The sequence below is a fragment of the Lissotriton vulgaris genome, chromosome 1_1, assembly GCF_964263255.1.
Source record: "Lissotriton vulgaris chromosome 1_1, aLisVul1.2, whole genome shotgun sequence".
Taxonomy (NCBI): domain Eukaryota; kingdom Metazoa; phylum Chordata; class Amphibia; order Caudata; family Salamandridae; genus Lissotriton; species Lissotriton vulgaris.
The window spans coordinates 1779634823-1779662546 of NC_141685.1; the positions used below are offsets into that span (position 1 = coordinate 1779634823).

The 27724-nt window shown below is 47.1% G+C and overlaps 1 protein-coding gene across 2 annotated transcripts in view; it reads right to left on the minus strand.

The window, feature by feature from the left end:
• The window catches only part of MON2 (MON2 regulator of endosome-to-Golgi trafficking), a 966303-nt gene that overhangs the window by 508490 nt on the left and 430089 nt on the right, over positions 1-27724 (minus strand). For both annotated transcript variants that reach the window (XM_086919098.1, XM_086919097.1), the window contains exon 13: positions 5884-5965. In XM_086919098.1, the coding sequence (XP_086775224.1) occupies positions 5884-5965 (82 nt within the window). The remainder of the gene's footprint in view (positions 1-5883; positions 5966-27724) is intronic.

A 27724-nucleotide genomic window follows, 5' to 3' on the forward strand; every position in this document is an offset into this window, starting at 1 on the left:
TGTTACTAATATGGACAGGACGGGAAAAAGGGGAGGAGGGATTGCCATTATCTATTGAGCCTGCTATAAGGTGAGAATGTCACCAGAGCCGCTACTGGATGCAGAGGCTATGCTCTTAAGTATAAAATCACACAACCTAGAAGTCTTTCAAGGAATCCTATTATACAGACCCCCTGGTCCCAGGAAATCTTTTGTTAATACTGTACAAACCCGCATGGAGTCGTGTTTGAACAAGGACTCCTTTACACTGTTGGGGGATTTCAACTTTCATCTGGAAGTAATGAACAATCCTGACACTTTATATTTAACAGATATCTTGGCTAGTTTCGGAATGGAGCAAATTGTGCAAGAACCCACACATCAGGCAGGTCATATTTTTGGATGGCATTTGCACTAACAGTGCTCATATTGAGGTGATTAGTGTGCTGCCTTTACCTTGGTCAGATCACCATGCGGTCAACTTTATCATTAACATTCTTAACAATAAAATGTGCCGTAGAAGTCGACCCCTTCTGAGTAAGATGCGTACCTGGAAGAAAGTCTCTCAACAAGAGCTAACCACGGCCTTAATAAGAGAATCTAACCTGCAGTGCAGACCCCAATCAGGCCGCTATGGACTTTAATAACTGGATAATCCAGGCTATCCATCCACCGGCACCTGAAGTCATTAAGACGACCAAGAAAAGACTGGTATCCTCCCCTTGGTATTCAGAAGAGTTAACACCTTGGCTGCTACTTGAATTTTGCCCCTGTGCTGGACATTCCAGAACAGGGTGTGGTCGTGACAGAACCATTCCGTCATCAGCACAGCTCAGCCGTGACTGATGACGGAATGGTTCCGTCACAAGCATCGAAGGGGTTAAAAGCAATACAAATTAAATGCAGACTTAAAGAACGCATTTGGCGATCTGCATATAACTTGGCACATAAGACCGATTATGGCTCTGCACTGAAAGAATACAAGGAAGCAATAATCTTAGCTAAAACAGCCTATTTCACTTCAAAAATTTCAGAAGCCACAAATTCCCCCAAAGAACTGTTTAAAACAGTTACACCGCTGTCCCGCTGTCCTAGAGATACTGTCTTTGCTCCTGACCAAGCATTCGTCGATAACCTTGCAGTCTTTTTTCAATCTAAGGTCACAATGGTTTATGAGGAGTTTTGAAACTAGCCGAGGCTAACAGCACGAACTTGTCACACACTTGGGAAAATCACCCTCGTCAAAGTAGTCTAGCACAATTCACCAGCCTGGAAGAAAAGCAAGTGATAGACATACTTTCATTAACGAAGTCAGGATCTCCACTTGATCCTTGCCCTCCATAAATCCTACACCTAGCCCCAGATGAAGTCTGTGCTTCGCTGACCCCTCTGCTTAGCCTAGTTATTGGAACTGGGATCTTTCCAGCAGGATGGAAAAAGGCCTGTATGAGGCCTATTTTTTTAAAAAAAACTCCTCTGATCCTTTGGAGGCCAAAAATTACCGCGCCATCTCCTGTTTACCTCTCCCCTCTAAGATTCTAGAGAAGGCCATTAATGTGGAACTGACTGCTTATCTTGAAGATAATGTCATTCTTGACTCCACCCAGCATGGGTTCAGAGCACGGCATTCTACTGAATCCGCTCTTATCCTGGCTACAAAGGAGATTAGAAAGGTCCTGGATGAGGGTGGCAGGATGGCTCTAATACTGTTAGACCTCACGGCAGCTTTTGACACTGTAAATCATCCAGTGTTAATTAATAGGCTCCAGTCCGTGGGAGTCACCGGTAAGGCCTTGTCCCTTCTCTCTTCTTTTCTCGAGTCCAGAGAGCAAATAATATACTGGGAATGTCTTAGATCGGAACAGTTCATCCTCCCGGGTGGAGTACCCCAGGGCTCTGCACTTTCACCCACCCTGTTCAACATCTATGTAACACCATTAGCAAGGCTAATCAAAAGTCACGGACTAACGCCTGTGTCTTACGCTGACGACACACAACTGGTAGTGTCAGTCACTCAAAACAACAATATGTCAGCTGAACGCTTTTGGAACTGTCTTTCCTCTGTTATGTCCTGGATGAGTGCCGACTTCTTAAAATTAAATACAGAAAAAAACGATATTCTGGAATTTGGCAAACAATCTTCCTTCTGGAACCACCATTGGTGGCCCCCTACAGCCGGCATTTGCCCGTCACCGGTGGCCACGGCCAGAAACCTCAGCTTTCTCATGGATAGAGATCTGACATGTGCGCCCCATATTAATCAAGTGGTCTCTACGTGTTTTTTCACACTCAAGATAATGCGTAAAATTCTTCCATTCATCCCGTTCTCCCTCAGGAAAACCGTGGTTGGCGCCCTTATTCTATTATCGATAGATTACTACAATGCTCTCTATTTGGGCGCTGGAGTGAAACAGCTGAATAAGCTTCAGTCACTACAAAATGCTGCAGCTAGAGTCTTGTATGGTCTACCTAAGCACCGTTCCACTTCGGCCAATATTAAACAACTACATTGGCTAACAGTGAGACAACGGGTGGAATTCAAAGCCCTATGCCCAGTGCACAAAGCACTCTATAGAGGCGGGGTGGAAGACGTGCAACGATTATTCCCTTGGTACAATCCTTCACGTTGCTTAAGGTCCTCGGACAGTGGGTTGGTTCTGTCCCCCAAGATGAAAAGGGTCAGGTGGGGGTGTGGGGGGGAGGCGGGGACGCTTTTCATTTCTGGCAGCCAAACTATGGAATTCTCTCCCCGTCTCTCTCAGATTACAGCCTTCTCAGTCCTATCAAAACCAGGCTTTTTTCATAATGCTAACTGACAGTGCATTTTCCAGATCACCCTATTCAGCGCCAAGACGCCTCGGCATAAGTGCGCTTTACAAGTGCCCTCAGTCAGTCAGTCAGTCAGTCAGTCTTTGATTTTCCCAGGGTGAACCTTTTTTATTTCATGGCCACTAATATCTCCTATTTTGAAGGTATTATTTTTCTATTTTATGGGCTTGCTCCTCACAACTCTTATTTTAGTTCTACGGAGCTCTAGACATTTAGTGCTTTTGTTGCCAGCTACCCACTAGTATGCCTTACTTCCTTACTACATAAATATGATAACTTGATGAATAGCAGTACACTACTGTCCCAAAGTACAGAGGAATTTTTTGGTCACACAACCTGCGATTCACAGGAACAGAGGACTGACCACAAAACTCCTTTTTACAATGTACCAAAGCCCTTTTGCAAGTCTAAATGCAAAAGGCCTTTTGCGGCCCTCTCAGAATTGCAAATTGGAGGGAGCATACAAAGGGGTGTTCCCCTCCTATGTTGTGAGTCTCAAAGGGATGTGTCAATGGGCAACTGAAGTCTCAAACCATCACTCTGTTACTTACCCCAGAGTTGGGGTGGTACCTGATTTGCAAAGAGAACAGCTTTTTCCTATGGAAAATGTAATCGCTTGTTCAACAATTCAGGATCTTTCCTCCATACAATCCTCCCTATGAAATAACTGTAAGATAAAGCATTACCTATATATCCACAGGCATGTACAATCAATTTAGCTGGTCTCACCTTCTGATATGATAGATAAAGGTTTATTATGTTTTCTTTGTTAAGAGCATCACAGACTTCCTCATCAGACGGCTGTATAAGATTGGCATCCAAGTACCTGCTCTCCGCTGATTCTGCTCTTTCTTAACGGATAGAACAAAAACTGTCAGCCTGGGACCTTACTCCTCAGAAGCCTGCAAACTCATTTGTGGAGGGCCTCAAGGTTCATAGCTGAGCCCCACCCTCTTCAAAGTATACATGATCCCTCTGCCCAATGCACCTGCGTACAAGACATCAACATCCTCTACTACGCACACAACATACAACTCATACTCTCCCTCTCAGAAAAAGACAAAAGTTCACTGCCTGCATGAGGCTAACTGGATGAAAGCCAACTGGCTCAGGCTCAACATCAACAAGACAAAAGTAGTGATCTTCAGCACGAACGTAGCCACACACTCAGTGCCCATGCCACAACCTCAGAATAATTATCAACATCAAACTGGATGTGACTGCATAGGTCAATGATGTCACTGCATCCTGCTTCCACATCCTGTCATGTACACCTTAGTCACCAGCAAGTTGGACTACTGGAACACCCTCTACATTGGGATCACCAAGCAACTCACTAGAAGACTACATACCATATAGAACTCGCCAGCCAGACTCATCCTCAACTTCCCCAAAGAACTCACATCATAACAAACCTCAGGGAGCTTAGCTGGCTCTCGGTACACAACTGCGCTCACTTCAAGTGCCTCACACAAATATTCAAGGCACTATACAACTTAGGCCTCACCTACCCGAACAGTTGTATCTCCTTCCACCAACCACCCAGACACCTTCGGTCCACAGGACTCCTACTCACACTCACACCACGCATAACAGATTATGAGAACAAGTGTTTTCTTATATCACTCATAAACTGTGAACGGCCTTCCACTGGACATCAGAGACTCCTCCTCTCTTCTTGAATTTTGCAAGAAACTGAAGATCTGGCTTTTCAATTAACCAACCTCCATAGGCATATACCTGTTCAGCTCCAGGAAACACTCACAAGTGGTAATGTGCTTTACAAATACACAACACCAAAATAAAATAACTCCCTTTCTAGATAATACTCAAAGTTCTGAAAATCCTTCTGTTCATTAACGTTCTAAATTCCCATTTTCACATTTCTTACCTACCTAAAATTTAAATGTTGTCAATGTTCACACTTTACTAAACTTGTTTTTCCACAAATGCAATATGATTGTGTTTATATTCCACAATCCACAAAAAAGGCTATCCTCTTCTATAACATTCTACAATATGTAGTGTCCCCTAAAAAAGAGCGAAATTCACTCGTAGCACTCATGACTCATTCAATGACAAATTACACATCTCAAGGATTTGACAAAAAACATATTGAAAGCTGTGATTAGGAAAGTCAGATATGGGTGTCTAGTCATTATTAAAAATTTCACTTGCATACTCTTTACTGTTTTTCCCCCTCTATTGACCACCATCTTCTCTCAACAATTTTGTAACTTTTGTGAAATGATTTTTGGGTCAAAACTGATTGATTTTCCCTGACTACTAGTATGATTCTCACATGCTTTGCAGAATAATCTCTCTAGTAAGCTAGATGTGTGGCTGTTATCAAGTGCTGAATTCCTCTTGCCCAACTGAATGCCCTGATCCAGCTCTTTTTCCAAGTGAGGGTTCAGTCCTCTGAGGGAGATATGTCTAATTAATAAATATTTCCTTGGGGTTCAGAACATTTTTGTACTCTATAGAATTGTGCTCCATAAGTTGCCACATTAGGCTCAATCTAAGCCTCAATTCCATTTTGAAATTCTGAACGAGGCTGTGTGGGATCATTTCTTCTCTCGCCATACACATATCAAATTGTGCACAAATAAAATGCTTTGCAACGATATCTAGTTTTTTGGTAAGCTCTTGAGGAAGCTCTCCTCTCTAATGTAACTGTTCAAGGTATTTCCTATCTGAAGCTCAGTCAGTCTATTATTTTCACACATCTGTCATTGCATTATATGTAAATAGATTTGCAATGTCACATCGGATGACATTATGTCAGTAGGAGACTAATTATTGTTAATGTAGTTGATGCTGTTAAGCATTGCTGCGTTTTATTTTGCATTGTGATTTGCTGAGCCTAAGTAATATTTTGCTCACTGCATACTGAATGATTTTCATTGTGTATTCTTGTCATAAAGCGTAGGCGCTTTATCTTACATAATCTTGTAAAATAGCATTATCATATTCAGGGGCCACGAATAGTTAGCTCTGTGAAACGAGCAACTGTATAATTATTAGCAGCAAAATGTAAATGTCTCTATACATTTTATATAACTTATTGAATACCTCGCATCAAGGAGCAAAGAAAGAGCAGCAAGCAGGCCGCACCAGCATGCATTCACCATCTCCTCCCAGACTGCTCGGTTTGCTATAAAAACAGAAAAGGGGAATATTAGTCTGACTGCAGTTACGTCTTATCAGCAGAAAGCATACACAAATTCAAAACCCATACATGATCTTTGTTTTCACTCCGTATATTTCCAAAGCTACTCACAGGAGACAATATAAAATGTCAGAATACAAGTTATAAATGTATGCACAGGAGTAACAACCGGAGGTATGTGACATTTCATTCTCTACATCCGAGTCTCAGCCAGCTCTGAGTAGCTCTCCTGAATGTAGTCCACCCTACAAATATGCAAGCTTTTACTTGGTTTAATTATTATTTACATACCAAAATGAAATAGCCTTTATATGTGACAAAATGTGTGTATTTTCAGAGTTCATAAACTGATGTTTGGAGAAAAATGGTTAACTTTTCAAAACATATTTAAAGCTATTTGAGTTGGAGAGATTTATTATATTATGACCTTGATGCCAGGGGGATTTCAGCTATGGTTTTAATATATTACCCATCTAGAGGTACGGTATTCCAAATCAATATTTTTTTTACCTAACTGCTTGCGACCTTGCCTAATGTACCAATGTGATCACTGCTGATAATCTTGGATGGGGTGATCACTATTACATCAATAATATCAGTAGCTTGAGAGGATTTTCACTGAATCTAAGTAGCTCTTATTACAGAAAAGGTTGGAGACCCCTGCCCTACATCTATCCCTTACCCTAATCCGATTTCACTATCTGGAGCCCTAACCTTATTGCTAACCATAATGTGAAACCTTACCTTCAAGCTTTATTCTAATTGTAACCCTTACCTCTAACCCTACTGTCCACTCTGACTCTAATCCTAACCCATTCCGTGTCCCAGTTTCCACCTTAACACCTGGCATGACTGCATGAACCTTCTCTGCTTTGAACCCTAACTTTTACCCAATGCCTAGTCTCTTGGATTCGCCCTCCACACAAATCGCGCACTCAGAACACATTACAAAGGAAACAAAGATTTCTTGATTTCAGCTTTCGCTATTAAAAAAAAAGTGAAACCGCTCCTCCTAGAAAACGACTTCAGAACTGTATCCAAGTCCACCCACTCATTTAACTGGATGGTGGCAATGCCCTGCTCCATGGCCTTTATGGAACATCTTACGCAACGCAAATTATTTCATCCATGACCTGAAGAAATATGACCACATCATCCCACCTTCCTGATGGACCTCCACTGACTGCCTCTAGTGGTCCCTGCTACTTTCAAAGCAGGCTGTATCATTTACAAAGCCTTCATGATCAGCACCCCACCACTATCAGGCTCACCGCCTCTGGTGCCTTTCGGCTAGCTTCACGCTATACAAATAACACATACATAAAGTCAGTATTACATTATTGTGTTTCCATTTTGAAATTTTAAACTGACAATGTTCTTTGGCATGATCTTCATCATTATCCTTCTTCAATAAGGCATTTCATCAATTTGGATTGTGGATGTTCTATTTCTTTATTATGCTTTCTTCATTTTCGTAACATTCCTTAAATTACATATTGAACTGTATCACAACACATATAACACCACATAGTATAATCTACCAGGCAATGAAGTCCTGATACTAAGAAATGGATAAGAGATGGCATGTCACTCAAATTAGATTTGAGATACAACCACAGCCTCAAACAGAACAAATAATTCTGTTGTGGCCTGGGACTATTATATCTGAAAGAGACACGTTAGTGATAGATTCCTTACCTTAGAATATCCCCAGGCGTCAGACTGGATCCGGAAATTTTTGCGTAGCAGTACCCTTGCGCGTCGGTAGGCGTCGTCTGCGGCTCCGCGTCCGTCGTCGGTGTCGTGGGCGCCGTGATGACGTCGTCGGAGTACTTAGACGCCGCCTCCGCGTGCGGACGTCAGTTGTTCTTTTTTCCGCGCCAGAGCGCAGATCTGGAAAAAGGAGTAACCCTTAGTCAATTTTTGACTAACTTTTTGGATCACTTTTGATCATTTCTCGAAGTCTTACAACTCCGATCGGTGCCATAGGATGCCCGGATTCAAGCACTGCCAGGATTGCGACCGCACGATGTCGGTCACGGATCCTCACCACCTGTGCCTAACTTGTCTAGGCGTCGACCACGACGACAAGGCCGACCCCGCGCCGCGAGAGGTCCCGGTCCCACGGGAGGTCGAGGGACAGGTCGCGAGGACGTAGCCACCACAGCTCCGGGAGTCGGCACCACTCCTCTGGGTCGAAGTCGTTGTCAGGTAAGAAACACAAGAAGTCGAAGAGGCGTCATTGCTCTTCTGACTCCCCCCGACGCTCACGCGACGCAGCCGGGGGTTCGGGTGACACCGCCCACGCGGCTCCGCTGGAGTCACGGGCGTCGCGGCCTGCTCCACACCCTCCGGTCCCTGGGCACGGCGCAACGCCGGGGGAGATCGAGCGCTTCCTCATGGCCATGAGGAACCTCTCTTCCCCGACGGGTTCCGCGGCGCCTTCGGGCCCAGCGGACCCGTCTGGGGCCAGTAGCGGGTCGTGGGCTTCGGCCCCGACGCCGTCGAGTGCTTTCGGGGCCGACGCTTTCGGGCCCGGTGCCGCAGGGCCCCACGGTCCCGACGCCGCTGGCGCTTTCGGGCCCGGCCCCGCAGGGCCCAACGGTTCCGACGCCGCCAGCGCCTTCGGGCCCGGCGCCGCAGGACCCCACTGGACCCGCTTCGGGATCTGGGTCGTCGCCGGTGGACCTTACGACCCCCCCGGCGTCGGTCCGCCAGGTGTCGCCTCCGGCGCCGTCCTCGGGCGTCACCGTCCCCGATGCCTCCTTCGCTCCGGTTCCGACATTGGAACGGCGCCGCTGGGCGCCGCTTTCGACGGCGCTTGGGGAGTTTTACTTCAATGAACTGGCCCCATTAATTCAAAACCCTGAGTATCAGGAGATAGGTGATGAGGAGGATTGGGAGGGGTCTGAGGACTCTCTGACCCAAGAGTGTCAGTCTCAGGAGGACTGGACAGGGGAACTTGGGGAGGCCAGTGGTCTGGGCACCTCTCCAGACACTGGTTTTGTCTCTCCTCCTACCGTGGCTTCGGAGGAGGGGGCAACCTATAGTGTGGTGTTGATGAGGGCTGCCAAGGCCTTGGGCCTTGAGCTCCCCGCCGCGGCTGTGTGGACTAACCTCCTCACTGAGGTCCTTAAACCGCAGTCAAGCTCGGCTGAGCCTCTGTTGCCCTTTAATGAGGCCTTGACCGACGTTCTTTTGGGCACTTGGTCCAGGCCCGCTACGGGTTCGCCCGTAGATAGAAACGTGGCCAGACGCCACCGCTCCGGGCGACCCATGTTTCCTCTCCACCCAACCCACCCCGAGAGCCTGGTGATCCAGGCATCCAATTCCCAGACCGCATTCCCATCGGCTCCGCCTGACAGGGAATCCAAGAGGTACAAGCAGTACGGAAAAAAGATCTTCTCCTCCCTTAGTCTGGGACTGCAGTCTTCCAACACCGCATGCCTCTTGGGCCGCTACACCCACTCTCTGTGGGAGACGGTTGCGGAAGTGCTGCCAGAGTGTCCGTTGGAGGTACGGGCCAAACTCGGCCAAGCTCTTCAGGAGGACCTTCTGTCGCAGCAGCAGGGGACGGTCCTCCACCCGAACCTGTCCAATCTCCACCTCCATGCTTGGAGATTGAGCGGCGACAGTTGAGGCCATTTGACTTGCCACCTGAAGTCTGTAACCTCATTCTGGCAGCCAGGCATCTCTCCACTAAGTCGGTATACGCCTGCAGGTGGAACAGATTTGTGGCATGGTGCACAGCAAAGGCTGTGGATCCTCTCTCTGCCCCTCTTTCTGAGGTTCTTCTCTTTCTTCTTCTTTCTCTTGCCCAGCAGGGCTCTGCTCTGGGCACTATCAAGGGCTACCTTTCTGCCCTTTCAGCCTTTGAGGCTGCCTGATCAACCTTCTTTGTTCAAGTCCCCTATTGTTAAACGATTCTTGAAAGGCATCACGCATACGTTCCCTCCTGTGCCCTTTGTGATGCCTCAGTGGGACTTGTAACTTGGTTCTTACTTTTCTGATGTGCGCTCCCTTTGAGCCACTTCACAAATGTCCTCTTCGCCTTCTCACTTTGAAGACTGCCTTCCTGGTAGCCATCACCTCTGCCAGGAGAGTGAGTGAGCTCCAGGCTCTATCCTGTAAACCTCCTTTCCTTTCGGTCCATCCAGACAAGGTTGTGTTGCGGACATGGCCCTCTTTTCTACCCAAGGTAGTCACGGCCTTTCACATCGGGCAATCTATCACCTTGCCCACCTTCTTTCCGCCTCTGCATCCCTCGAGAGGAAGAGAGGCTCCACCGTCTGGACCCAAAAATTGTGCTATCGTTCTATCTGGATCGCACACGCCAGTTCCGGGTGGATGACCAACTCTTTGTTGGTTACGTGGACGCTAAGAAGGGAAAAGCGGTGCACAAGAGGACCATCTCGCAGTGGATCATCTTGTGTATCCAGGCGTGTTACTCCTTGGCTAAGAAGGAACCCCCTGTTGGCTGAGGGCTCATTCCACTCGGGCCACGGCTACTACTACTACTGCCTTGGGCCGAGGAGTGCCCTTGCAGGACATTTGGCAGGCGGCTACATGGGCCTCGCTGCACACGCTTGCAAGACATTATTGCCTGGATAGCCAAGTCCGGAGGGATGGCTTCTTTGGCCGTTCCGTCCTTCAGGACTTTCTGGTGTGATTATTGGTTCGCAGACCCACCACCGGGGTTGGTATTGCTGGGGTATCTATTCTAAGGTAAGGAATCTATCACTAACGTGTCTCTTTCAGATGCACAAGTTACTACTTGTGTAACGATATATCTGTAAGAGACATTAGTTAGTGATAGATTCCTTACCGACCCACCCATCCTCCCCGTTCTGCGAACCGATATCTAGGGTTAAGGTCATCCCCTTTCAGGGCCCTAGTTTCAAGGCACCAGTGTTGGTTTTTAGCATAGCTCTGCGTTTCTGGCGCGGAAAAGCTGTGTCTAAGAACTGACGTCAGCATGCGGAGGCGGCGTCTAAGTACTCCGACGACGTCATCACGGCGCCAACGACGGACGTGGAGCCGCAGACGACGCCTACCGACGCGCAAGGGTACTGCTACGCAAAAATGTCCGGATCCAGTCTGACGCCTGGGGATATTCTAAGGTAAGGAATCGTTACACAAGTAGTAGCTTGTGCGTCATACCCACATGGGTGGTAAGTCACAACAATCTTTTGAACTTACAACAAGAATCAAAACACAAAAGGGAAAAAAAAGTTTGGCGATAAATAAAGTATGAAATGTGATTTATCCTTGTAACAGCAGTATTCGGCAGGACACAACTCCTTGATATTACAGGCATGCAGATCTGAGTCAAGAATAAAGGGAGAATGTGTGATTTAAACGAATAATGCTAGAGAGCATTTAGAGAATTGGATGGTAAGCATTTGTTCCTATTTTATCTATCACAAAACCATAAAAGGTGGCATTCCCTGTACAAGAACCTCTAATGGGACACATGGGAGCACAAAACCAGGGCAGAAAACGTTCAAACATACTGCCATAACAAAAGGGGATTACATTTATTATTTAAAGCTAAAAAACGATTTGAGATTGAAAAGTAAATGGCAAAAATAAAGTTGCCTGAATATAAGCTGTATTGCAGTATAAAGGTGTTTGTTAATTTAGCCAAACAGCTTTCTTGAGCAGCACTATCAACTAAGCAGGTAAACACAATTTCATCACTCTTCAATTGTTTGGAAGCCACCTACAGCCTGTCTCCAAGATCTTCTTTGCATTCTCTGCACCAGGCACCTAAATCTACCACCACTTCGATGATTTCTCTTAAATATTTCTCCCTCCTCCTTTTGTGTAGGTTAGTTGTGCAAAATGTGTCTATTACCGGCTTTGAATCTTACTAACCGCAGTGCTTGAGGGCATCACAGTATTTTCCTTGCTAAACAAAAACATAATATGGATCCTAACCCCAACCCCAACAAACAGCAGCCCAGGAAAGCCGCTTGGTTCACCACAGATCTCCAAGAAGCCTGACGCACCTGCAGACGCCTGGAGAAGAACTGGAGAAACACTAAGACACCCGAAAACCACACCACCTACATGGATGCCATGACGGACTACCACAACCAAATCAGAACCATCAAGAGGACTTTCACCCACACCAAAATCCTCGCCAATTCCAAGGAACTCTTCACTGGAATTCACCAACCCCGCAGCGAAGCCACAGACATCACCTCGTCCCAAGACCTCTACGACAAACGACAAGCTTGGAATCTACTTCCACCTCAAGATCAAATACCTCTACAACAACTTCATCGACCTTCAACCTGACACCACAGCCTGACCGCCCCCCAGACGCACAGCCAGCCTACTATCTCCACCTGGACGCCAACCACAGCTGAATACACCACCTTAGCCATGAAAGGCATCCACTCAGGGCCCCCACCGACCCCTGCCCCCCTCACATCTACCACAGAGCCGCCACTGCCATCGCACCTGAACTACAATGCACCATCAACACCACCCTCGAAACAGGCACCTTCCCTGACGACTGGAAACGTGCAGAAGTCAGGCCCATGCTCAAGAAGCAGACAGCTGACCCCAACGTCCTCAAGAACTACCGGTCCATCTCACTCCTCCCCTTCGCTGCCAAAGTCGCAGAGAAAACAGTAAACAGGGAACTGACACGATTCATCGTAAACAATGTCATCCTCGACTCATCCCAATCCGGATTCCGAAGCAACCACAGCACAGAGCCCGCCCTACTCGTCGCCACTGCACCCTCCTGGACCAAGGCCGCTCTGCAGCCCTCATCCTACTCGACATATCAGAAGCCTTTGACACCATCACCCACCGCACACTAATTGCCAGACTACACCATGCCGGCATAAAAGAAACCGCCCTAGACTAGATCTGATCATTCCTTACCGGAAGAAGCCAAAGAATCAGACTGCCGCCGTTCCTCTCCAATCCCACTGAAATCGCCTGCAGAGTCCCACAGGGATCATCACTAAGCCTGACCCCCTTCAATATCTACATGTCCCCCCTCGCCTCCATCATCCAACAACACAGTCTCAACATCGTCTCCTACGTCGACGACACCCAGCTCATCCTCTCCAAAGACACCGCCAAACAACTTCCAGAAAGTAATGCAAGAGGTCGCAGCCTGGATGACCAACAGCTGCCTGAGGCTCAACGCAGATAAGACAGAAGTCCTTGTCCTTGGAACTACCCACTAAGCATGGGACATTATCTGGTGGCCGACCGCCCTCGGAAGCCCACCCAACCCCTTGGACCATGCCATAAACCTCAGCATCGTACTCGACTCATCCCTTACCTTGAACCAACAGATCAACGTCGTCACCTCCAGCTGCTTCAACGCCCTCCACATCCTCCACAAGACCTTCAAATGGATCCCCCCCGGAATCAAGGTAGACAGTCACCCACACACTCATCACCAGCAGACTGTAATATGAAAAAGCTCTCTACCCCGGCATAAACAAGTACTTACTCCGAAAACTCCAGACGATACCGAACACTGCAGTCAGACTCGTCCTCGGCATCCCCCGGCACGTACACATCAGCTAACACCTACGAAGACTCCACTGTCTCCCCGTGGAGAAAAGGGTCACCTTCAAAATCCTCACCCATGCCAACAAATGCCTACACAACAACGAACCTAAATACCTCAACAACAGAATCAACTTCCAAGTACCCAAAAGAAACCTCCGATCTTCCAAATTCAAACTGGCCGAAACGCCACGCATCCACAAACCAGAGCAGAAGGAAAATCCTTCTCTCACACTGCAGCCAAAACCTGGAACGAGCTCCCGGTAGATATCAGACTCACACCCTCCCTGAACACCTTCAGGAAGACTCTCAAGACATGGCTCTTCGGGTAACGGACCTGCGAACACTCCCCTCCCCCAGCGCCTTGAGACCCTAGGGGGTGTGTAGTGCGCTTATCAACCCCTGATTGATTGACTGATTTAAAATTCTGAAATGTTTTAGACAAATCACAGCTAAGAATAAAATTAAAAGGACACGTCTCAAAACATCACAAACAATCTATCTGAGATGTAGATTTCCATTCGTGAATTACGCCAGAAACGAAGGCTTCAGGCATAGATAGGAGGTCGTCCTGTTTTCGGTATTACAGGAAATAGCTGAGGGTCAGTCTGTGGATTTCTTTTAGGAAAAATGCATCCAAGAGACTCTGAAACCTAGGGGACTTTAAAAACGGCCTGGCTCTGATCAGAAACTAGGTGCACCTCCAATGCAATCATAGGCAGTTTCCTGAATTATAGAGACGTGGATGCTATCCTTCAATGGGCTAGATTTTCCACATCAGCAAAATATGCCTGCTTGTCATTTCCAATATACCCTGATTACACACAACAGTCTAACACCAAAGGAAGTCCAAGGAAGCTTCAAAAAGACTTTAGACTTGAGAATATAAACTGAAATACAAGCTGCTTTTCCACTGAAATTGAAGGTGAAAAAGAAGGCAAATCACACTTTTCAGCTCGCCTAAGACAGTCTGTGATTGGCTTAAAGATAGCAAAAACAAAAAGCACTCAAAGAGGCATATGTCCTAAGATGGAGGGAGGACTTGTCTCAGACTTAAATCCTGATCAGAATCAATAGCCTGCTCCACAGGGAGAAACGTTTCCGGGTTTGCAATATAGAATATTTATTAACCATGATGAACATTGAGAGCAGTAATTTAACCTCAACTTTGAGTATATTTCAGGCTTCCTGTGCTATGGTACCCATATCACATAAATAAAGAGCTTGACACCTGCAGACACAATGTTGAAACTGGACAGATGGTCATTCGGAGGTTGCCACTGTGCCCCCAACAAGTCCTTCTTCGTGAGAAACTACCAGACAATATGCTGACCCTACGGATAGCCACTTAGGTAGGAATGGGAAGTCAGGGGTGCAAGGTTTAGTGCCATGCAAAATATATCTTTTTTTATTCTTTGATGAATGCTGGGTTGTGTTATCAGTTAGAAACAAAATGAAGTGAGCAAGCAATGACTATTTAAATGTCCATCTGTGTATTTGTTACTGTTATTAAGTGAGAATTGCATGCTGTAGTCAGGTACTGTAATGTGTTGTACTCTATATCTAAGGGAAGCAGTCATTTGTTGGGTTATTGTTATTGTTAGTTCAAACAATGAAAGTACGAACAGAGCCGACTAACTTAGTACTGACATAACGAAGTCAACAATTTAATCAAGATCTGCTAATTTTCTAACTCTTTGGAATCAGCTTTGCAACGCTATTTTGAAAACAACAAATGGCTATCCCCTTGAAGATGATCTTTTGGGGTCTGCATTACTATACTCCGTGTCACAGAGCATTATAATTTCTTAGGCAACAAAACATTACAATAGCCTACTTTTCTACATGACACACATCATACCACACTGGGACATAGTCATCTTGCTAAAAGATGGAGATGTCATATGTACTCATTGTCCTACTCCTTCTCAAGGAAAGTGGCATTTAGCATGGATAGTAAGAGAAGGTTTAAAGCCACTGGGATACAACAAGGCCTGGTAGGGAGATATAATGGAATGTGGTGAAAGACATGGGGAAGAATTTTGATTATTAAATATGTATGCATCTAATATAATTCCTAAGTAATTTGTTCCCATGTTGTTGGTTTTGGTGACATCGTGGATGAGAACACTGATGAAATGGACAGGTAACTAGCATTGTGTGTAGTCACATATTGAAGACAGATCCTCCTAGAAAAGTTCCTGAACATAGACTTACTGTGCAGCTGGTATGTAGGAAAACGTAACGTGATAGATGTATAGAGAAAACAACATCAGGAGCATGTGGTATGCTTGTTGCATTCCCTACTAAATGGTTCCTACAGTAGACTGGCATTATGTTTTTTCCAGCTGTGAATTATTCAACGGTTATGTGCAGATGCACTATATGGGCAGGGTTTGGTTAGATCACTCCTCCACTGATATTAACTTACACTAGACTGATACCCCTAACTCTCTACCTACCTGACGACTTAGGGACAAGACACTTCAGGATGAAGTGTTCGATTCCTAGGATTAGAGATACACTCAAAAAATATATTTATACATACTGGGGATTGACTTCAATCAAGGCAATTAAATGGTCGGTATTACAAGTCATGGCTAGAGTACTAGCTATTAGTATAGTATGGGGGAGAGGTCAACAACTGCAGCAGGAAGAGAAAATTGCTACAATTGAGAAGGGGTGGCCCAGGGGGGTCAAATTACATCAACATAGTAATGGAATAAAAACAAATTGTGGGATATATATATTTTCGGTAGGTAAATACACATGCATAGCTTATTGCCAGAGGCTCCAGAGGGATAGAATAATTGAGGGAACATTTTGATTGAATATTGGAAAGCAAAACTCAAAGAAACTATATAACAGATGTAAAAAGGTGATCCAAAATACTCAGGGTGCTACTAATGGTGTGTTTAAAAAATATCTCAAAAAACTTCACACACATCTGAGGACTTCTGAGCCAGAACATGTTTGGGACTATTAGGGAAGGGCTGATTTGCCAAAAGTCCCCCAAGTAGAAATGCAACTTTCTAAAATGGAACTGGAGGCAGCTATATCAGATATGTAATGTGGTAGTATCCTGGGTATAATATGGGCGTCCAATTGAATTCTATCAGATAGATGCCTCTCTACTTATGGAAAAATTACTAGGAGTTAATTATGAGGATCTACAGATTACCCTACTCAATGTGGGAAGAAAAGACAGCGGTAGTACCCAAACATTATCATCCCAATGATTTTAAATCATAAGGACACTTGTCTATGATAAACCCAGATTTATAAATCCTTAGCAAGCCCAAAGCATTATGAAAAGCAAAAGTGATCCCACTGTGCATTATGATTATGTTTATGTTATGATTATGCTACTCAGGTTAAGTTTTCAAACATTAGACAGTATTAAGATTGATTTTGTTATGGGCAAACCCCAATTCCCAGAATCAAATTATCTAACCTTAAGCTTCCTTATCAAAAAGGAAGTTTAACTTACCACATTGTGAATGCTATTACTTGGTATCACAACTCCAGCATTAACTTAAGTGGCTGGATCAACTACCTCACTGTGAACCGCTATTATTGATGGGCTACCACAAAGACAAACCATTGAACCTTTTATTTATGTCAATAAAATAGAAAAGCATGAGACTCCCCTATTTGGTCTCAATGACATCTAAAATCTAGAACAGGTAATAAAGCACGCTCATTTTCTGGCAGAAAATGACATCTGGGGCCTTGTGATTTTTCTAATCTATGTCAGGAGTCCTGATTTGGTGGGGTGGAATGAGGGAGGTTACCAAACCATGCGAGGTATACATACGACTGACAAGTTCTTGACCTTCAACGAGGTTAGAAACCCGATTCTATGTCAGGACTGGAGGGGAGGATTATTCCTTCTTTCTATAGCAGCTTTAAGGTATAACAAAAGACTACATTTCCCATGTACCACAGGGAAAAGTAGTGGAACAAAAAAACATGTATCAACCAATCAGAGACCATGGAAACAGTGTCCAATCAGGGCAATCCAAGAACCATATAGTATTGTTAGTGTCCTCTCCTCCTCTTTCTTCGCTGCTACGCAGCCAGATAAGTGCTCTTCAGTTTCCTTAACTGTTTTGTGCTTTGTTCTGGTTATTTGGCTTATTTTAATGTTTCAATGATTTGCACAAGAGCGCTGTGCGTTATGTACACTGCTGCTCCTGCATTGCAATTATGCTGACAATGAGGTTTTTTTCCCCCGCACGAGCGCACTGCTTGTCAGTTTCCTCATTTTATAGGCGCGCCGCTTAGGGTTTTATTAAAGTTTCTGTGCGCTTCCCTGCGCTTGGTTGTTGTGTTTCCTCACGCCGCGGAAACGGGTTTCCCATTCCTACGTGCCGCACTGCTGAATTTTCTCTGAGGTCCTCCCGCCACAAGGAGGCACAGGAGGCTGCTGAAGACGTTTTGTGCCTTTGGAATATCTTCTGGGGTTCGAGCGGCGCACGCGCTTCTTCAGTTAGGAGCCCTGGTCTTAGGAGAACGCCGATTACGGTCTGTAGATGGCAGCAGCTCTGTTTTAGAGGCACGCTGTCCGTTTTTGTTGTTGAAAGTTCACGCTCTGTTCCCTCACAGGTAGTTTTGATTGGGAACTCGAGTCTGTATTACCGACAATTGATGCCTCTTTGAGGTCTCCTATTGGCCATTAGGCCTCGCAGGGGACGCATCTCAGACCAGCATTCTCTCCCCGGCTGGAGATTTTTGTGTTCTACTTATTTTTCTATGACCAGCAGTTGTCCCCTGGGGCTAGAACCCCGAGAAATTGTGTTTTTTTTTACAGCCACCCATCTTACAGCTGACACCCAGCGCTGAGGGTTTACCTTTGCATATATTGTGCCTATTTTCATATATATATATATTTTTTTTTCCCTCCTTGCTTCCTACACAATAGAGTTTTATGATGATTACCAAGAGGAGGAGGACCCTCTGGCTGACATGCCTTGGGGACGAGTTTTATGAGGCGGTTGACACTTCTATATACAAGGCGGTGGATCAAGCCATCTCCCCTTTAGAGGACAGGCTTTCTCACCAGATAGAGCTGGAGTTCGAACGTCTGGAGCGTAGAGTTGCGGCTCCCCCGCAAGCTCCATCCACATCGGCTCAGGACAATCTCGGTCCCCAACCATCTGGGGTGGATGTGGATGCTTTTGAGTGTCTGAAGAAGGATTTCCTTGACAGCCAGCCAGTGATGCCCGAGGAGAACTCCCAACCATTGACACCGCCCCCCCCCCCCCCCCCCCACCTGCTCTACAGGGCCCTTCCGGTGACCCGGACTCTGCGCCTAGCCCTTCTAGAGCTAAATAACAAAATGTTCCTCCTATGGCAATAACATTATGGCTGGTACATCCACACTATATGAATAGTTGTCCCGCAGATTTAAAACATCAAAGCTCTTTATTTATTCATATTTTATTGATATCACAGAAAGGATACCCATACTCTCACAATGTCGACTTGTACGTCGAAGCGAGAGCCGAAATCCTCTAGTGGTTGAATCATATGGAGGCCTGGAATAGCAGAGCAATCTTTGGATCGGCTCCAGACCTCGTTATCGAGTCCGATGCCAGCAGGCTCGGTTGGGGTTTAAGGTGCGGAAATCTCTCTACGGGAGGGTTGTGATCTCCCAAAGAACAGAAGTTACATATAAACTGCCTGGAACTCCTGGCAGGTTCCTTTGCTGTGCGATGCTGGACGAGAGATTCAGTGCAGTCCTGCGTTCTCCTGAAAATGGACAACGTCTCAGTGGTCCACTATATCAAACATCTGGGGGGCACCAGGTCAAAAGCCCTCTCAGACCTAGCAGTGAGTTTTTGGCAGTATTGCCTTGACAGTCAGATCTCGGTCACAGCCGAGTACCTACCGGGTCGGGACAACGTGATAGCAGATTTCCAGTCTCGTCATTTCCGAGACTCCAGTCTCTGGAAACTGAATTAGGAGGCCTTTGCGTCCCTTCAATACCATTAGGGTCCTTTTACAGTGGACTTGTTTGCATCCAGGCTGTACCACCAAACTCTGAGCTTTTTCAGCTGGAGACCCAATCCCTTGGCTGTAGCCACGGACGCATTTCTCCAGGACTGGAGCATGGAGCGGGGATATGCGTTCCCTCCTTTCGCAAAGATAACTGCTCAGGTCCGCAGACAGTTAGCGGACCTAGTCCTGATCACCCCTCTCTGGAGGTCACAAGTGTGGTTTCCGGTTCTACTGGAACTTCCTTGGGATTTTCCAATGCTACTCCCCTGGTTTCCGACCCTTCTCACGAACCCAGACGGAGCTCCTCATCCTCTAGTGTCAACAAACTCGCTGTGGCTCATGGCGTGGAGGATTTCAGGGGCAGATGGCAAACCGCAGGTCTTTCATGAGAGGCTGAGGCTCTCATCTCCAAGGCCTGGGGAGACAGTATCATCAACAGGTACAGGTCCGCATGGGGCAGATGGTCCAGTTGGTGTTTGCAAAGGGGTTTCGATCCCTTGGTCGCAGACGTGGTCCATGTCGTGAATTTCCTGGCGCACATAGTATCAGACGGTATGGCCTATCGGTCGATCAACACCTTCCGGTCGGCCATTTCCTCTGGCCATGTTCCAGTTAAAGGCTCTCCCATGGGCGAACACCCCATGGTTTGTAGACTCTTGGGTGGCATCTGGCTTTCTCTACCTCTGGAACCGCGTTATTCCGCTTTATGGGACGTCAACCTGGTCCTGAATCTTTTCCTATCCTGGCAATCTAACAGGTTCCTCTCCAGGAAGGAGTTTTATTGCGAAATTAGCGATGCTTTTGTGCCTGGTATCTTGTAGAAGGGTATCGACCATGCGTGCCCTTGATATTACTGGCCAGGTGTTCACTCCAGATGGAGGTACTTTTACTCTACTTAGGTGTACGAAATGCCACACCAGGGTTATCTCTTATCCGGAATTTCCCGACTCACCAAAACTCTGTGTGGTTTGTTGCCTCAGGGCTTATGAGGAGATGACGGGTGAACAACAACTTCTTATTGCACTTCGTAAACCTTTCAAAGCGGTGTCTTCTCCCACCATTGCCAGATAGGTCCGTTGGGTAATGCAAGAAGCAGGCATCAGTCTCCGCCAGTTTGGGGCACACTCGGCAAGAGGTGCCATGGCTTCCAAGGCGTTCGGCTTAGGTGCCCGCCTGGAGGATAACCTCAACGCAGCTGATTGGTCCTCGGACTCTACTTTTAAGAGGTTCTACTTCAAGCCGATACTTAATATGGCTCATTTGGTTGTGGGCAAGCTTTAAACAAGCCTAATCCTCGCCTCCAATCTTGACATAGAATGAAAAATGTCTTAGCTAACAGAAAGTTTCAATTCTATTAAGGACTTGGAGGTGAGGATTATCCCACTCAGTGTTCCAGGAGGAATGCTCTCCCCGTACTGTAGTAAGTACCTTTAATTCAATTGCCTCTATATGTCTTATGAGTAAGGTGCCTGTTTTCTCACGACATGCTTAACTTGCAGGTTGCTGGTTCTATTCCTCCGGTAATACCTCTTTGTTATTGCAGGTTCGGCTACTAATAAACAAAACACCTGAAGAGGAGGCTTGGACTGTCTTCGTGCTCCGAAAGAGGAGGAGAGGACACTAACAATGGACTATGTGGTTCTTGGATTGCCCTGATTGGACACTGTGCCCTGGTCATGGATTGGTTGATACATGTGTTTTTGTACGACTACTTTTCCCTGTGGTTCATGGAAAATGTAGTCTTTTGTTACACCCTAACACTGCTATATCAATAAAGTGAAGAAAGAAGGTATATTCCTCGCCTCCGAGTCCTTAATAGAATTGAAACTTTCCGTTACGATAGCTAGGACATTTTTCATTCAGAATTAAAGTGGACCAATTTTAACTTTATACAAAAGAGACGAGAGTTGTACAGATTACAAGTGAGAGTTTCCCATGGAGGTGTATGGGCTGTAGTAACTACACTAATAAGAGGGGGCGCACGGATTTTGGCCTTATATAGAAATCTAGTTACTGAAAAACTTACTGGATAAAGAAAAGTGAGAAAGAGATACTGGAACACAACTTAATGAATAACGATTGGATGAAAAGACTGGCGCATAATAAAGCAAAATGATTAAAACTAGATCAGACAATATACATTTCAGCTTAGGGCATGTCTCACTTTGCTAGGTAAAATTTACACTGCAAAATCAAATGATTGTCCAAGATGTTGTCATAATGATGCTGATCCTCTATACCTGGGATGGACAGGTCCAGTTGTAAAATGATATTGAAAAATTATAACAGAAACAGGAGATGTAAACTTTCAGTAGTTCAACGAAAGTGTAGTATACAGAAACAATCTATATGCTTTCTACCGAAATGGTTGTGTTTAGTACTTTGGTACATCCCAGATTGGATACTGGATTACCCTTGTCAGTCCCTAGTATATGGTACCCATGCAACCAGGAATTAGGTACCCCAGAGGTCTCTTATGGGCTGCAGCATGTATTACGCCACCCACAGGAGACCATTCAAAATGGATCTACAGGCCTGCTATTGCAACCTGTGTAAGTTGGTGCATGCACCACTTACTAAAGATATAGGTTTACTATATCTAAGGGTCACCGCACTTAACCCCTTCGGCCCTTATGACGGAACCGTTCCGTCACGCGCCTCGGGTGAGCTGTGCTAGTGACGGAATGGTTCCGTCACGGCCCGCTCGACGCGCCTGCGCGGCGCGTTTTATTGAGCGGGCGCGTTCGTGACGGAACCGTTCCGTCACTAGCACAGCTCACCCGAGGCGTGTGACGGAGCGGTTCCGTCACAAGCGCAGGTGAGCCGTGCGACCCCCCCCACCCCCTAGCACTGCGGCGGAATTGCCGCCGCAGTGAAGGGGTTAAAACCTATAAGTCACCCCTAGAGCAGGCCTTTACAATCCTGAAGGCAGGGCACTTGGTTCTAAGTGAGAGGGAGCCCATGCATGAGCAAGAGACCCCTGGAACCTACAGAGTCCATTCTCCATGGGTTGTCAGTGAAGCAGCAATACATTATATAGAGGGGACCGTGTAATCCAGCGATGACCATCTCGAAAACAGCTGCAATGAATCCTATCATGTTTGGTATCAAACATGTTGGAATCATACCTCCCACACCGTAAACGGTGTGGGAGGTATGATTCCAAGCACTGGAAGAGCCCTCCGTTAGGCTCTCAGTGTTCCCCGTACCAGCCTTCTAGTCCCAGACAGCACAAAATGGTTGCTGCCGACCAGAGACACATTTCTGCCCTCCTGTTGCTGAGTCAAGCTCGAGCAGGGGAAGATAGAACAATAGGAATCCTGTCACAGGGGGTTGTGACCACCTCCCAGACAGGATTTAGTGTATTAGGGCTGGGTGGGTGCGCTTGTCAGCACCTGAAAGTCTGCATGAGGGGCACATTTGGTGTCCCTGTGCATAGTCCAGTTTAAACCAGTCCTGGGAGCCATTGGCTCCCACTCTGGCGTGAAACTAGACAAAGGACATGGGAGTATACTCCCCACTGTCCAGACCCTTCCCTGGGAGGGTCCCCTGAATCTTCCCAACCCTTTCCGTAGGGAACTTAAGGGTTTACCTGAATGTAGGTCTTTAGATTCATCATGTGATAAGATTCAGAACTGAAACCACTGTACTTCTACCGTTTGTGCACGCTGTACTTCGGTTGGGCCTGACTTAATCTCCCTTCCAGTCTGGTGCATCTTCTGTGCCTGTGCATCATACAGGAACCTTCCAAGGCCTGTGAAGCATCAAAGACAACCAAAGTAATCTCCCTTGGAGTGAAGGAGTCACTCCCCTGTGTTCGCAGGCACTGCAACTAAGTCGGCTGGTCTGCAGATCCTATGCTTCTCCAGACTCCGTGGGATCGGCATCACAGGTGGTGGCTTCCCACAGCTCCCGAGGCCTGCTCTACCCTCTCACCAAGTTTGAGGCCAGTAGTCCTTGAGTGGGTTGCAATAACCAAACCCCTGACTTCTGCATCCCCTTTGCAGTTGCAAAGGCTTGTTGGCTTTGCAAGAAGATCTTCGGGCTCCAAGTAGCCCCAACCTCAAGCACCTCCACTGAACAGAATCTTCAGGAAAACCACATTGTGTGCATTGTCGCTTGCATTTTTTGGTGAGCGACTCCTGTGCCTCCGGCCTGGGGGTCCATTTGGGGGTCACCTTTGTTTTCTTTGGGCTCCCCTGATTGCTCGAGCCTGCCCTGACTCTCCTACTTGTGGTGAGTCTCCTGGACCTTGCTGGTCAATCAATCAATCATAACACTTGTATAGAGCACTACTCACCCGGAAGGGTCTCAAGGCGCTTGGGGGAAGGGGTCCGCTACTGCTCGAACAGCCAGGTCTTGAGTTGTCTCCTGAAGGCGAGGTGGTCCGGGGTCAGCCGAAGGTGGATGGGAAGGGAGTTCCATTTCTTGGCCGCCAGGTAGGAGAAGGATCTGCCTCTGGCGGTGGCTCTTTGGATGCGTGGTACGGCGGCGAGGGCGAGGCTAGTAGACCGTAGCTGGCGGGTGGGCATGTAGAAGGTCAGGCGGTCGTTGAGGTACTTTGGGCCCAGGTCGTGGAGAGACTTGTGTGCAGTCCCAACCATGCACCTTCTTGACTTCCTGTGTGGGTTGCATTTGCCAAGGCATGTCTGTGTTACCGCCGGACACCAACCCCCCCCAGCACTCAACATCCTTCGTGGTACAGCTCGTATCCAGGTCCTGGTTGTCCTCAGTGTCGCCTGGTCCTCGCAGCTGCAGAGCCAAGGTCACTGTCATCTTTCCCGAAGCACCCAACATCTGAGGGCATGTGTCTTCTAAGTCGACTGGTCACCCCTGAGTGACATAGACTCTTTCCCTTCTGCTTTCAGGTACTCCTCTTCAGGAATGCACATTTGGATTCCCCCGGAAATCTTCTCCTCTTCCAGCAGCAGCACTTTCCTGAAGTCCTCCACTGGGTTAAACGGCGGTTTCCAATGCCACTTCATACCTATGCACCTAGCTTCCCTGGGATAGATAACTTGGGTGCCACGGTATCCAGGTGGGGTGACTCTCCAACCTTTTGTCTTCCAAGGGGTTTCTTCAGGGTCCACTTGTACAGCGACTTGCACATAGACTTGTATGGAGCACGCAGTCGTATTCACACACTGCATACGCTCTCCATGGCGTTCCCATCTACTTACCTAGGGTGTTTCTGTGGGTCCCCAGCAATTCTACATCCTCTTGACATTGTCGTGACTCAAGTTTTGCTTCTTATACCACTTTCTAAGTATATGGTTTGGTCCCCCTCACCCCCGGGGGCCACTGTGTATTAGTGCTATTTACCGAGATTTGTTTGCTAAGGTATTGCTTGCTTTGTGTCTATCTCTGTGTGGGAGATACTATAACGTACTTCATAGTGTTATATAATAAATACATAGTTTTATAAATACTTGGTATGGTTCTTTTTTGTTTGATCTATACTATAAGATTGTATTCTGGTGAAACAAGTCTGAAGGGTCCTCTCCACAGCTCCCACTTGGATAGCTTTCTAAGGTTGTCTGAGAATTCCTAAATCACCATAAGGGTTGTCTGGACTGGTGCAAGGTGCACACTTACATTAGTGGACATCATATACCAGGCCAGCTTCTCACATATATTGATTGGCAGTACTATTGGGAAAGCTGGCGAAGTGGTAGACATCACATAATCACAACCATGGGTATACCAGGCTCATGTATAACTTTAAAATGAACAAGCAATAAATCAGTAAGACAAGGTGTTCCCAAGAGGGTGAAAAACCGTGAGGCTGAAGTTCTAGACATAATAAACCAGTCTTAGGCATCTAATAGATAAGTAAAAGTACAACAGACATGAGGAAAATCCAACAAAAAACTGCCAGTGGTCTGCGGGGTCCAGCCCTTGTTGAATGGAACACATACGTCTTTAGGACTCATCAGATCTTTTTCAATTCTCAGCAGCCCAGGCAGAGTTATCCAGAGGGAGGTGCCATGAACATAGAGAGAGCTACTTTCAAATCTTTTAAGCTTAAGTGGAGGTTAGATCTTGCACCAGCGCGCTGAACTGCTGTGGCTTTTAAACTGTGTTGTTGTTTTAAATTTAACTTGTGCCGCGTGCATTACGCTACAGAGGTATTAAGGGCTCAACTGATCGCGCTGCTATCTCTCACCGTTTAGGGCCGGATTCGTAGGCTGGGGAATTGAGATCAGGCTCACTCGCATCTTAATGGTATTTTCACCCGCACTTGGCGGGATACAGTTAGTTTAGCGGGTCCGACCGCCATCTTGGGTTGGGGCGAAGGCGAGGAGCACTCCGGGCGCCATCTTGCTGAAGGCAAGGGACGCTGGAGGCGGACTTCCGCATTTTGGCAAGCTTATAAGAGCTGCCAGACTGCTGCACAGGTTAGATCTTGCACCAGCGCGCTGAACTGCTGTGGCTTTTAAACTGTGTTGTTGTTTTAAATTTAACTTGCGCTGCGTGCATTACGCTACAGAGGTATTAAGGGCTCAACTGATCGCGTTGCTATCACCGTTTAGGGCCGGATTCGTAGGCCGGGGAATTGAGATCAGGCTCACTCGCATCTTAATGGTATTTTCACCCGCACTTGGCGGGTTACAGTTAGTTTAGCGGGTCCGACCGCCATCTTGGGTTGGGGCGAAGGCGAGGAGCACTCCGGGCGCCATCTTGCTGAAGGCAAGGGACGCTGGAGGCGGACTTCCTCTCGGTTGAATATCTTATAAAGATAGCAGACCGGGCGCGCAGCGGGCGCGCACAGGGCCGCTACCTCTGGCCATCCGCACTCCCCTCGCTTGATCTACTCTCGGACGGATCTGTTGGAACTAAGACCGTCTCAGGCTCCCGTACAGAGAGCTTCCGTTCCTTCTCCACCTCAATCCCTGTCTTGTGGGCTGCTCAATGTCCGGTCGCTTTGCAAGCACCACACCGAGATTGCCTTTCTGATCGACTCTTCTGGGTTGGACTTGCTGTTTCTAACCGAAACTTGGACTCGGGAGGACTGTTTAGTTGAACTGGGGTTGGCTTGCCCCCCAGGTTTTAAAATCATCCACACCCCTCGTCCGAAGAATCGGGGTGGAGGGATTGGCATCATCTATCGTGAATGGCTGGGTCTTTCCCAGCTTAAAATCAGCGAGGTATCGGGCTTTGAATTGATGGGGTTTTCCATTAAAGATTCGGAGAAAGCACTGATTTCGGGTGTGCTGTGTTATCGGCCACCAGGATCGGCTTCCTCTCTACCAGAGTTCCTCGACCTAGTGTATGACTTATCCAACACCCACTCGAAGCTGCTAGTCCTGGGCGGCTTCAACCTATGGCAGGGGGGTCCTGCAGACGGAGCGTTTACGTCTCTTTGCCAGGCTCTTGCTGACATCCAACTGCAGCAACTGGTCTGCTCGGCGACACATAGGGGTGGTCATGTCTTGGACTTGATTTTCGCTGACGGCGATTCGGCAGTGATTAACAACATCCTAGCCCAGTGCTGGACTGATCATGCGCTTGTGGCGTTTTCTCTATGTTTGGGGGATTATTCCTCTGAAGGCGCCGGGGTAGGACTTTCGAAATGGGGCAGATCTTGGTCCCGACTGCTCAGCTCATCTCCTAGGCCCTCCCTAATACCTGCTAATTTCCGCTTGAGTAACTCGGTGGAGGAAAGCTACTCCTTGTTATGCTGGTCGATTACTGACACGCTTGACAAGGTTGTGCCCCTCCGTAAATCTAGAGGGAGAGTGAACAGGGCTTTTCCCTGGTACACGGAAGAGCTACGACAACTGAAGCTGAGCTGTAAACGTGCTGAGAGAGTGTGGAGGAAGCAGTACTCCGCCCCGGCAAAAATCTCGTACAGACTCGCATTGCGTGATTACAAGGCCCAGATTAAGAGGGCCAAAGGGGCCTTCTTAGAAGCCTCTTTGACTCAGGCGTCTAATAAATCCCAAGCCCTGTTTAAAATTGTCAGGGACTTGTCCCACCCTGTCTGTGCGGCTAACTCGGTCCGTGCGTCGCAGGCACTTTGTGACTCACTGGCCACCGCTTTTGAGGAGAAGACTGCTAAGATCCTAGAGGGCCTAACGCACCCTTTACCTACTGCCTTCGACTCGGGAGCTCCGGTTGGCTCGCTCAGTCGACCCCAGCCAATTGCCTCCAGCACTGGCTTGGGAGCTCCGGCCGTGCCATCCAGTCGACCCCGGT